The sequence below is a fragment of the Heptranchias perlo genome, unplaced genomic scaffold (assembly GCF_035084215.1).
Source record: "Heptranchias perlo isolate sHepPer1 unplaced genomic scaffold, sHepPer1.hap1 HAP1_SCAFFOLD_678, whole genome shotgun sequence".
NCBI classification, from domain to species: Eukaryota; Metazoa; Chordata; class Chondrichthyes; order Hexanchiformes; family Hexanchidae; genus Heptranchias; species Heptranchias perlo.
Genome location: NW_027139707.1, coordinates 66,043 through 79,847, shown reverse-complemented (window position 1 = coordinate 79,847; position 13,805 = coordinate 66,043). Strand labels below are relative to the sequence as shown.

The following is a 13,805-nucleotide window of genomic DNA, read 5'->3' as shown; positions in this document are numbered from 1 at the left end:
GGGCTACAGACCACGCGGTCACTCCCTCCCTGGGGTACAGACCACGCGGTCACTCCCTCCCTGGGGTACAGACCCCGGGATCACTCCCTCCCTGGGGTACAGACCCCGCGGTCACTCCCTCCCTGGGGTACAGACCACGCGGTCACTCCCTCCCTGGGGTACAGACCCCGGGGTCACTCCCTCCCTGGGGTACAGAGCCTGGGGTCACTCCCTCCCTGGGGTACAGACCACGCGGTCACTCCCTCCCTGGGGTACAGACCCCGGGGTCACTCCCTCCCTGGGGTACAGAGCCTGGGGTCACTCCCTCCCTGGGGTACAGACCACGCGGTCACTCCCTCCCTGGGGTACAGACCACGCGGTCACTCCCTCCCTGGGGTACAGACCCCGCGGTCACTCCCTCCCTGGGGTACAGACCCCGCGGTCACTCCCTCCCTGGGCTACAGACCACGCGGTCACTCCCTCCCTGGGGTACAGACCACGCGGTCACTCCCTCCCTGGGGTACAGACCCCGGGATCACTCCCTCCCTGGGGTACAGACCCCGCGGTCACTCCCTCCCTGGGGTACAGACCACGCGGTCACTCCCTCCCTGGGGTACAGACCCCGGGGTCACTCCCTCCCTGGGGTACAGAGCCTGGGGTCACTCCCTCCCTGGGGTACAGACCACGCGGTCACTCCCTCCCTGGGGTACAGACCCCGGGGTCACTCCCGCCCTGGGGTACAGACCCCGGGGTCACTCCCGCCCTGGGGTACAGACCCCACGGTCACTCCCGCCCTGGGGTACAGACCCCACGGTCACTCCCGCCCTGGGGTACAGATCCCGGGGTCACACCCTCCCTGGGGTACAGACCCCGGGGTCACTCCCTCCCTGGGGTACAGACCCCGCGGTCACTCCCTCCCTGGGGTACAGACCCCACGGTCACTCCCTCCCTGGGGTACAGACCCCGGGGTCACTCCCGCCCTGGGGTACAAACCCCGGGGTCACTCCCTCCCTGGGGTACAGACCCCGGGGTCACTCCCGCCCTGGGGTACAGATCCCGGGGTCACTCCCTCGCTGGGGTACAGACCCCGGGGTCACTCCCTCGCTGGGGTACAGACCCCGGGGTCACTCCCTCGCTGGGGTACAGACCCCGGGGTCACTCCCTCAGTCCCTCACTTCTCCTCCCCGCCTCCCTCTGGCAGGTGCTGATTGGTTATGAAGTACTTGCTGTGCTGCCCCTGAGTCTCTCATTGACATAATTTGCTGGTCACAGGAGGCCGAACACCTAATAAATCCTGAATGAGGGAATCATAGAGAACATCGAATGAGGTTATTGGGTACAGGCTGTATGAAAGCAGAGGTCAGAGCCCGGGGCCTCGATATTCTGTGTTTTTGGGGTTCAGGCTTTGAATACTCGGCCGATTCAGAGTGTGACCACAAGATGGAGCTGGAGTAGGTCCCTGAGTGATGTGCTGTTTCTGGAGATATACCATAATATCACTCAGGGTCCCGGGAGTTGGGGGGGGGTCCCGGGAGGTATAGGGGGGTCCCTGGAGGTATAGGGGGGTCCCTGGAGGTATAGGGGGGTCCCTGGAGATATAGGGGAGTCCCGGGAGATATAGGGGTCCCTGGAGATATAGGGGGGTCCCGGGAGGTATAGGGGGGTCCCTGGAGGTATAGGGGGGTCCCTGGAGATATAGGGGTCCCTGGAGATATAGGGGGGTCCCGGGAGGTATAGGGGGGTCCCTGGAGGTATAGGGGGGTCCCGGGAGGTATAGGGGTCCCTGGAGGTATAGGGGGGTCCCGGGAGGTATAGGGGGGTCCCGGGAGGTATAGGGGTCCCGGGAGATATAGGGGGGTCCCGGGAGATATAGGGGTCCCGGGAGGTATAGGGGTCCCGGGAGGTATAGGGGGGTCCCGGGAGGTATGGGGTCCCGGGAGGTATAGGGGGGTCCCTGGAGATATAGGGGGGTCCCGGGAGGTATAGGGGGTCCCTGGAGGTATAGGGGGGTCCCTGGAGATATAGGGGGGTCCCGGGAGGTATAGGGGTCCCGGGAGATATAGGGGGGTCCCGGGAGGTATAGGGGTCCCGGGAGGTATAGGGGTCCCGGGAGATATAGGGGGGTCCCGGGAGATATAGGGGGGTCCCGGGAGATATAGGGGGGTCCCGGGAGATATAGGGGTCCCGGGAGATATAGGGGTCCCGGAAGATAAGGGGGTCCTGGACGATATGGGGGTCCCGGGAGTATTTGGGGGTCCCGGGAGTATTTGGGGGTCCTGGACGATATGGGGGTCCCGGGAGTATTTGGGGGTCCCGGGAGTATTTGGGGGTCCCGGGAGTATTTGGGGGTCCTGGACGATATGGGGGTCCCGGGAGGTATGGGGGTCCCTGAAGATATGGGGGTCCTGGACGATATGGGGGTCCCTGAAGATATGGGGGTCCCGGGAGGTATGGGGGTCCTGGACGATATGGGGGTCCTGGACGATATGGGGGTCCTGGACGATATGGGGGTCCCGGGAGGTATGGGGGTCCCTGGAGTATTTGGGGGTCCCCGAGAATATAGGGTTCCCGGAGAATTGACTCGGGTCTTATCCAAAGGGTGGTTTTCAGGTTTTGTTACTCGGGCTGAGCCTGAATTGGTTTTCAGGGCAACGGTTTCCTTCACTCTTGATATTGGGGATCTTTGTGTCGTCACTTCGGTTACGTTTCTGCTCTCACCGCCTCGGGCAGTTCCATTTTCCAGCTGTCTAATGCTGAGGCAGCGCACAGACCACTCATGAACTGAGAGTGCCTGCAGGCCGCTCGCGTGCAGAGTGCGCACAAGCTCCTTGGTTTATGCAGCGAGTTGGATTAAAGGGAATCAGAGGCAGGAATGTTCTTTCAGAGATAGAGAATAACATTGTTTGCTCCAAGGTTTATCGCAGTGCCCTGAGGGACATGTGACTGAGCCCCCTCCTCTCCACGATTGCAACAGGACCAACACCAGCAACCTGTGTTTATGGAGCACCTTTCATTTGGAGAAACATCCCAAGGACACCTCACAGAGGCCTAAGGGAAAAAATAGACTCTGGGCCAAAGAAGTCAGTTGATCAAAAGTTGGAAGAGTTTTGTCTTAAGGAGGAGAGGGGGATGGAGAGGCAGAGGGGTACAGGAAAAGAATCCCAGGGTGTAGGAACGGAGAGTTTGGGTGGGAGAGTTGTAGGGCTGGAGGAGTTTACAGAGATAGGGAGTGACGAGGTCATGAATGGATTTAGACGCGAGGACAAGAGTTTTAAAATCGAGGCGTGCCCGGACCAGGAGCCAATGCAGGACGGCGAGCACAGGGGTGGTGGGTGAACAGGACTTGGTGTGCTTTGGATACGGGTAGCGGAGATTTGGATGAGCTGAAGTTTATGGAGGGGGGGGCGATAGTTTGCGAGGACAGAGGGATCAAGAATGTGTTTTTTGCAGAGGAGGTGATGACGGCAATTTTGAAAGTGAGAGGGAACATCCCTGAGGAGAGGGAACTGCTTACAGTGCCAGTTAGCATGAGGGCCCAGAAAGAAAGTTGGTTGGTCAGTAGTTTAGTGAGAGAGGTTTTCAGGGAGCAGGAGATGAATGATTTGAAAACAATTGGGGGAGATAGGAGAGAAACTGGAGAAATATGCAGATTCTGGCCTGAGGCAGAGGGAGGGTAGGGGAAGGGAGGGATGCAGTGGAGGCAGTAAATGGATGGTCTCAATCTTAGTGACAAAGAAATCCGTACACTTGTTGGAGGTGAGGGTGAAGGGGGCAGGGGATAGGGGTTTAAGAAGATGGCTGGTAGTGAAGAGATCCTGGGGGTTATCTTTGCAGTCCAGTTTTGGCAGAGGAGAGCAGGGCCCGATACTCTGATATGGTGTCACACCAGAACGGGCAATGGGTGGCTGAACCAGATATGCTCATGCCTCCACCCCTTGGACTTGTGGGAGTGAAGATGGGGCCATACTTTGGAATGTCCGGGACAGGAGGTCATGAAGGCTTTGCTGTATCAAAGAGATTGGTTGAGCAATTCAACAGCTGCAGAGATATTGTGACAAATGGAGGGTCAAAGGCAGTTTGAAAGTTCAGCTACAAGCGACTTGGGGAGAATTTTTCCAGGAGCAGACCCAGAAGGAAGTGGAGTTGGAAAGGGTTAGGGTGGGTGAGGGTGATGTGGTTAGAGATGGCCTTTATAGAGGCCCAGGAGAAATCGAGTTTGAGAAGGTGGCTGTGAATAAGGGCAGGAGAGTTTAGATGGAGGGTGGGAGAGGTTTCTACCCTGGTCATTCTGTAGGACCCCTTTGACCATTGGTCATTCTGTAGGGCCCCTTTGACCTTTGATCATTCTGTATGGCACCTTTGACCTTTGGTCATTCTGTAGGGCCCCTTTGACCTCTGATCATTCTGTATGGCACCTTTGACCTTTGGTCATTCTGTAGGGCCTCTTTTGTCCCAGGTCATTCTCTATAGCACCTTTTGACCTTTGGTCATTCTGTAGGGCACCCTTGACCTTTGGTCATTCTGTAGGGCCTCTTTTGTCCCAGGTCATTCTGTATGGCACCTTTGACCTTTGTTCATTCTGTAGGGCAACCTTGACCTTTGGCCATTCTGTATAGCACCTTTGACCTTTGGTCATTCTGTAGGGCACCCTTGATCTTTGGTCATTCTCTATAGCACCTTTGACCTTTGGTCATTCTGTAGGGCACCTTTGACCCCAGTTCTTCCCTTTCTCACAGTGAACGTATTGCTGACCTGATGGATAATTTCCCGACTTCGGCCCGGAGCTGCGGTGGGAGCCACACATTGACCTACCCACGCCATCGGCGCTGCCCAAAGGTGTATGACTACCACCCGACCATGGTGCAGGATGAAGATCACAACACAAAGGTCTGAAGTGAAATGGGGTATGCTCGAGATAGCCAGATCTGAGGGGTCTGTCAGGCGGTACTCAAAATCGGCCTGAAGTCTCACCTGAGATCGCCTTACATGGTTGAATATGATTCTGTGGACCATGGTCCTTGATCGGCGAAACCAGGCACTGCTGCTCAACAAGAAACAAAACTGGACCCATGTGGTGGGCAGTTATGTCCTTGGCTCACACTACTTCTGGTCAGTTATCGAGATAGATCAGGTCCCATCTGGATTGGAAAACCAGAGTTGGAAGTGGTAGTTGTGTGAGGCTCCCTCCCAACATGGAGCTCTGCCAAGCAAGGGGGTGGAGATTGGGCTATCACACGATGGGTTAAGGGGTTGGACTATCACACGATGGGGTCAGGGATTGGGCTATCACACAATGGGGTCAGAGATTGGGCTATCACACGATGGGGTCAGGGGTTGGACTATCACACGATGGGGTCAGGGGTTGGACTATCACACTATGGGGTCAGGGATTGGACTATCACACTATGGGGTCAGGGATTGGACTATCACACGATGGGGTCAGGGGTTGGACTATCACACGATGGGGTCAGGGGTTGGACTATCACACTATGGGGTCAGGGGTTGGACTATCACACGATGGGGTCAGGGGTTGGACTATCACACGATGGGGTCAGGGGTTGGACTATCACACGATGGGTTAAGGGGTTGGATTATCACACTATGGGGTCAGGGGTTGGACTATCACACGATGGGGTCAGGGGTTGGACTATCACACTATGGGGTCAGGGGTTGGACTATCACACTATGGGGTCAGGGGTTGGACTATCACACGATGGGGTCAGGGATTGGACTATCACACGATGGGGTCAGGGGTTGGACTATCACACGATGGGGTCAGGGGTTGGACTATCACACGATGGGGTCAGGGGTTGGACTATCACACTATGGGGTCAGGGGTTGGACTATCACACTATGGGGTCAGGGGTTGGACTATCACACGATGGGGTCAGGGATTGGACTATCACACTATGGGGTCAGGGGTTGGACTATCACACGATGGGGTCAGGGGTTGGACTATCACACTATGGGGTCAGGGATTGGACTATCACACGATGGGGTCAGGGGTTGGACTATCACACGATGGGGTCAGGGGTTGGACTATCACACTATGGGGTCAGGGGTTGGACTATCACACAATGGGGTCAGGGATTGGACTATCACACGATGGGGTCAGGGGTTGGACTATCACACAATGGGGTCAGGGATTGGACTATCACACTATGGGTCAGGGGTTGGACTATCACACTATGGGGTCAGGGGTTGGACTATCACACGATGGGGTCAGGGGTTGGACTATCACACTATGGGGTCAGGGGTTGGACTATCACACAATGGGGTCAGGGATTGGACTATCACACTATGGGTCAGGGGTTGGACTATCACACTATGGGGTCAGGGGTTGGACTATCACACGATGGGGTCAGGGGTTGGACTATCACACTATGGGGTCAGGGGTTGGACTATCACACAATGGGGTCAGGGGTTGGACTATCACACGATGGGGTCAGGGGTTGGACTATCACACAATGGGGTCAGGGGTTGGACTATCACACAATGGGGTCAGGGGTTGGACTATCACACAATGGGGTCAGGGATTGGACTATCACACGATGGGGTCAGGGATTGGACTATCACACGATGGGGTCAGGGGTTGGACTATCACACTATGGGGTCAGGGATTGGACTATCACACGATGGGGTCAGGGGTTGGACTATCACACTATGGGGTCAGGGATTGGACTATCACACTATGGGTCAGGGGTTGGACTATCACACGATGGGGTCAGGGGTTGGACCATCACACGATGGGGTCAGGGGTTGGACTATCACACTATGGGGTCAGGGATTGGACTATCACACGATGGGGTCAGGGGTTGGACTATCACACGATGGGGTCAGGGGTTGGACTATCACACGATGGGGTCAGGGGTTGGACTATCACACGATGGGGTCAGGGGTTGGACTATCACACTATGGGGTCAGGGATTGGACTATCACACTATGGGGTCAGGGGTTGGACTATCACACGATGGGGTCAGGGGTTGGACTATCACACTATGGGGTCAGGGATTGGACTATCACACGATGGGGTCAGGGGTTGGACTATCACACTATGGGGTCAGGGATTGGACTATCACACTATGGGGTCAGGGATTGGACTATCACACTATGGGGTCAGGGGTTGGACTATCACACGATGGGGTCAGGGGTTGGACTATCACACTATGGGGTCAGGGATTGGACTATCACACGATGGGGTCAGGGGTTGGACTATCACACTATGGGGTCAGGGGTTGGACTATCACACGATGGGGTCAGGGATTGGACTATCACACGATGGGGTCAGGGGTTGGACTATCACACGATGGGGTCAGGGGTTGGACTATCACACAATGGGGTCAGACATTGGACTATCACACTATGGGGTCAGGGGTTGGACTATCACACGATGGGGTCAGGGGTTGGACTATCACACTATGGGGTCAGGGATTGGACTATCACACGATGGGGTCAGGGGTTGGACTATCACACTATGGGGTCAGGGGTTGGACTATCACACGATGGGGTCAGGGATTGGACTATCACACTATGGGGTCAGGGGTTGGACTATCACACGATGGGGTCAGGGATTGGACTATCACACAATGGGGTCAGGGGTTGGACTATCACATTATGGGGTCAGGGGTTGGACTATCACATTATGGGGTCAGGGGTTGAACTATCACACTATGGGTCAGGGGTTGGACTATCACATTATGGGGTCAGGGGTTGGACTATCACACTATGGGGTCAGGGGTTGGACTATCACATTATGGGGTCAGGGGTTGGACTATCACACTATGGGGTCAGGGGTTGGACTATCACATTATGGGGTCAGGGGTTGGACTATCACACTATGGGGTCAGGGGTTGGACTATCACACGATGGGGTCAGGGGTTGGACTATCACACTATGGGGTCAGGGGTTGGACTATCACACTATGGGGTCAGGGGTTGGACTATCACACGATGGGGTCAGGGGTTGGACTATCACACTATGGGGTCAGGGGTTGGACTATCACACTATGGGGTCAGGGGTTGGACTATTACATTATGGGGTCAGGGGTTGGACTATCACACGATGGGGTCAGGGGTTGGACTATCACACTATGGGGTCAGGGGTTGGACTATCACACTATGGGGTCAGGGGTTGGACTATCACATTATGGGGTCAGGGGTTGGACTATCACACTATGGGGTCAGGGGTTGGACTATCACACGATGGGGTCAGGGGTTGGACTATCACACTATGGGGTCAGGGGTTGGACTATCACACTATGGGGTCAGGGGTTGGACTATCACACGATGGGGTCAGGGGTTGGACTATCACACTATGGGGTCAGGGGTTGGACTATCACACTATGGGGTCAGGGGTTGGACTATTACATTATGGGGTCAGGGGTTGGACTATCACATTATGGGGTCAGGGGTTGGACTATTACATTATGGGGTCAGGGGTTGGACTATCACACTGTGTTCTGGGCATGTTCCAGGGCTGAAAGATTGAGCTGATGTTTCCTGAAATCGGTTGGCGTTTCAGGAGCGGCACTGAGGACAGTTACCCAATGGTGCCCATGTACCTGACCGTGCCCTTACACTCGACAATGCTCATATGCCCGACGGTATTCATATATCCGTCAGTGCCCATATACCCGACAGTGCCCATATACCCGACAGTGCCCATATACCCGACAGTGCCCATAAACCCGACAGTGCCCATATACCCGACAGTGCCCATAAACCCGACAGTGCCCATATACCCGACAGTGCCCATAAACCCGACAGTGCCCATATACCCGACAGTGCCCATATACCCGATAGTGCCCATAAACCCGACAGTGCCCATAAACCCGACAGTGCCCATATACCCGACAGTGACCATATACCCGACAGTGACCATATACCCGACAGTGCCCATAAACCCGACAGTGCCCATATACCCGACAGTGCCCATATACCCGTCACTGCCCATATACCCGACAGTGCCCATAAACCCGACAGTGACCATATACCCGACAGTGACCATATACCCGTCACTGCCCATAAACCCGACAGTGACCATATACCCGACAGTGACCATATACCCGACAGTGCCCATATTCCCGTCAGTTCCCATTCACCCAACTGTGCCCATGTACCCGATGGTACTCATATACCCGACAGTGCCCATATACCCAAATATACCCGATGGTACCCATATACCCGACAGTGCCCATCTGCCCGACGTTATTCGTATACCCAACAGTGCCCATATACCTGACAGTGCCCATGTACCCGACAGTGCCCCAGTACCCACGGTGCCCATATACTCGACGGTGCCCATATACCCAACTGTGGCCGTGTTCCTGACGGTGCCCGTGTACCCGGGAGTGCCCATATACTCGACGGTGCGCGTATACCCGACGGTGCGCGTATACCCGACGGTGCGCGTATACCCGATGATGCTACATAGACATCTGTGATCCCACTGATTCTTTTGTCAGAAAATTGCTGCAGTCCCCCTGGTGTGTCAGTCAACATGTCCCGGCTCTGTGTGATGGGGGTTATTAGAGTGAGGGTCCCGATTTTAAGTTGTTTATTCCCAGCATGCCCACTGTCCTGTGCCATCCTCTGAATCCACAGCAGGCAATTATTTGACAGCGGCCCATTAATTACACACAGAGTAAGTGCCCAGTCACTCCTGGTGTAGGGGGATGTCTCGAGCTCAGTGGGCAGGCGATCTGTGGCAATGACCTGTCTCTCTGCTCAGTGATTCAGCCGCCTGATGCCAGGAATCTCGATCGGACTGTGCCGGAGTGTTGATTTGATGGTAATGACTGTGCCGGAGTGTTGATTTGACGGTAATGACTGTGCCGGAGTGTTGATTTGACGGTAATGACTGTGCCGGAGTGTTGATTTGATGGTGATGACTGTGCCGGAGTGTTGATTTGACGGTAATGACTGTGCCGGAGTGTTCATTTGACGGTGATGACTGTGCCGGAGTGTTGATTTGAAGGTAATGACTGTGCCGGAGTGTTGATTTGACGGTAATGACTGTGCCGGAGTGTTGATTTGAAGGTAATGACTGTGCCAGAGTGTTCATTTGACGGTGATGACTGTGCCGGAGTGTTGATTTGAAGGTAATGACTGTGCCGGAGTGTTGATTTGATGGTAATGACTGTGCCGGAGTGTTGATTTGACGGTAATGACTGTGCCGGAGTGTTGATTTGACGGTGATGACTGTGCCGGAGTGTTGATTTGACGGTAATGACTGTGCCGGAGTGTTGATTTGATGGTAATGACTGTGCCGGAGTGTTGATTTGATGGTAATGACTGTGCCGGAGTGTTGATTTGATGGTGATGGCTGTGCCGGAGTGTTAATTTGACGGTAATGACTGTGCCGGAGTGTTGATTTGATGGTAATGACTGTGCCGGAGTGTTGATTTGATGGTGATGGCTGTGCCGGAGTGTTAATTTGACGGTAATGACTGTGCCGGAGTGTTGATTTGACGGTAATGACTGTGCCGGAGTGTTGATTTGACGGTAATGACTGTGCCGGAGTGTTGATTTGATGGTGATGACTGTGCCGGAGTGTTGATTTGATGGTGATGACTGTGCCGGAGTGTTGATTTGATGGTGATGACTGTGCCGGAGTGTTGATTTGATGGTGATGGCTGTGCCGGAGTGTTGATTTGATGGTAATGACTGTGCCGGAGTGTTGATTTGACGGTAATGACTGTGCCGGAGTGTTGATTTGATGGTGATGGCTGTGCTGGAGTGTTGATTTGACGGTAATGACTGTGCCGGAGTGTTGATTTGACGGTAATGACTGTGCCGGAGTGTTGATTTGATGGTGATGGCTGTGCCGGAGTGTTGATTTGATGGTAATGACTGTGCCGGAGTGTTGATTTGACGGTAATGACTGTGCCGGAGTGTTGATTTGATGGTAATGACTGTGCCGGAGTGTTGATTTGAAGGTAATGACTGTGCCGGAGTGTTGATTTGACGGTAATGACTGTGCCAGAGTGTTGATTTGATGGTGATGGCTGTGCCGGAGTGTTGATTTGATGGTAATGACTGTGCCGGAGTGTTGATTTGATGGTAATGACTGTGCCGGAGTGTTGATTTGACGGTAATGACTGTGCCGGAGTGTTGATTTGATGGTAATGACTGTGCCGGAGTGTTGATTTGATGGTGATGACTTTGCCGGAGTGTTGATTTGATGGTAATGACTGTGCCGGAGTGTTGATTTGATGGTAATGACTGTGCCGGAGTGTTGATTTGATGGTAATGACTGTGCCGGAGTGTTGATTTGATGGTAATGACTGTGCCGGAGTGTTGATTTGATGGTGATGACTGTGCCGGAGTGTTGATTTGACGGTAATGACTGTGCCGGAGTGTTCATTTGACGGTGATGACTGTGCCGGAGTGTTGATTTGATGGTGATGACTGTGCCGGAGTGTTGATTTGACGGTAATGACTGTGCCGGAGTGTTCATTTGACGGTGATGACTGTGCCGGAGTGTTGATTTGATGGTGATGGCTGTGCCGGAGTGTTGATTTGATGGTGATGACTGTGCCAGAATGTTGATTTGATGGTGATGACTGTGCCGGAGTGTTGATTTGATGGTGATGACTGTGCCGGAGTGTTGATTTGACGGTAATGACTGTGCTGGAGTGTTGATTTGACGGTAATGACTGTGCCGGAGTGTTGATTTGATGGTAATGACTGTGCCGGAGTGTTGATTTGATGGTGATGACTTTGCCGGAGTGTTGATTTGATGGTAATGACTGTGCCGGAGTGTTGATTTGATGGTAATGACTGTGCCGGAGTGTTGATTTGATGGTGATGGCTGTGCCGGAGTGTTGATTTGATGGTGATGACTGTGCCGGAGTGTTGATTTGACGGTAATGACTGTGCCAGAGTGTTGATTTGATGGTAATGACTGTGCCGGAGTGTTGATTTGATGGTAATGACTGTGCCGGAGTGTTGATTTGATGGTAATGTCTGTGCCGGAGTGTTGATTTGATGGTAATGACTGTGCCGGGGTGTTGATTTGATGGTAATGACTGTTTATTCTCCAGCAGTGGGAGGACACGACTTTAAGTCTTGCTGACACCCTTCCACCCAAGGCAAGGACAAACTGCAAGCTGCCATCTATCGGGGGAAAGGACGGTACGTGACTCGAGATCCCCAAGAGTTGAATACGGGTCGACATCTGAGATATTAACTTGTCTTTTCTCTTTCAGAGGGTGATGGGACTCTCCAGCACTTGCTGTTTAGCTGTGATCCGATCAAAGTCCTGGCTCTGTTCATCCTGCTTCTGAGCCATTTCTAGGGCTGCCTTTTCCCAGTGCCTGGGAGTTAATATTCACAATTGTCCGTATCTCTGCCCCTCACACTACTCAATCTAAAATCCATGTTCCAGTCGAGGGAACGCTGGATGTGGGAGAGGTTCAGGGAGCAGGGAGCTCCCTGGGGGCGCTGCTATTGGGCCCCTCTCAAGTTATTTCGTGCAGATTATTAATTTGCTTTGTCCCTCATGGATTCAAACCATTTTACATGAAGGGCTGTAGTTCATAGAATCATAGCATCTTTCAGCACAGGAGGAGGCCATTCGGCCCATCGTGCCTGTGCCGGCTCTTTGAAAGAGCTGTCCAATTAGTCCCACTCCCCTGCTTTTTCCCCAGAGCCCTGCAAATTCTCCCCCTTCAGGCAGTGAATTCCAGATCATAACAACTCGCTGTGTAAAAAAATGTTTCCTCATCTCCCCTCTGGTTCTTTTGCCGATCTCCTTAAATCCGTGTCCCCTGGTTACCGACCCTCCGCCACTGGAAACAGTTTCTCCTTATTTACCCTGCCAAAACCCTTCATGATTTTGAACACCTCGATTAAATCTCCCCTTAACCTGCTCAGCTCTAAGGAGAACAATCCCAGCTTCTCCAGTCTCTCCACATAACTGAAGTCCCTCATCCCTGGAATCATTCCAGTAAATCTTTTCTACACCCTCTCTAAGGCCTTCACATCCTTCCTAAAGTGCAGTGCCCAGAATATATGAAGTAGGAGCAGGAGTAGGCCATTCGGCCCCTCGAGCCTGCTCTGCCATTCAATCAGATCATGGCTGATCTTTGACCTCAGCTCCACTTTCCCGCCCGATCCCCATATCCCTTGATTCCCTTAGAGTCCAAAAATCTATCGATCTCAGCCTTGAATATATTCAATGACTCAGCATCCACAGCCCTCTGGGGTAGAGAATTCCAAAGATTCACAACCCACTGAGTGAAGAAATTCCTCCTCATCTCAGTCTTAAATGGCCGACCCCTTATCCTGAGACTATGCCCTCTAGTTCTGGGCTTAGGGATACAGCCTCTCAGTATCTACCCTGTCAAGCCCCCTCAGAATCTTATATGTCTCAATGAGATCACCTCTCATTCTTCTAAACTCCAGAGAGTATCGGCCCATTCTACTCAATCTCTCCTCACAGGACAACCCTCTCATCCCAGGAATTAATCTAGTGAATCTTCGTTGCACCGCCTCTAAGGCAAGTATATCCTTCCTTAGATAAGGAGACCAAAACTGTACGCAGTACTCCAGGTGAGGTCTCACCAAAGCCCTATACAATAGTAGTAAGACTTCCTTACTCTTGGACTCCAACCCCCTTGCAATAAAGGCCAACATGCTATTTGCTTTCCTAATTGCTTGCTGTACCTGCATGCTAACTTTCTGTGTTTCTTGTACGAGGACACCCAAATCTCTCTGAACACCAACATTTAATTGTTTCTCACCATTTATAAAATGTTCTGTTTCTCTATTCTTCCTACCAAAGTGAATAACCTCACATTTCCCTACATTATACTCCACCTGCCA

At 53.2% G+C, this 13,805-nt stretch overlaps 1 protein-coding gene across 1 annotated transcript in view; it reads left to right on the top strand.

Annotated features, from left to right (window-relative positions):
* The window catches only part of LOC137318244 (glutamine-rich protein 2-like), a gene marked incomplete at its 5' end in the record, with an annotated part of 47,037 nt that overhangs the window by 23,920 nt on the left and 9,312 nt on the right, over positions 1-13,805 (top strand). The window contains 2 exons of the mRNA XM_067981173.1: positions 4,716-4,866; positions 12,026-12,113. Coding sequence (XP_067837274.1) covers positions 4,716-4,866; positions 12,026-12,113 — 239 coding nt within the window. The remainder of the gene's footprint in view (positions 1-4,715; positions 4,867-12,025; positions 12,114-13,805) is intronic.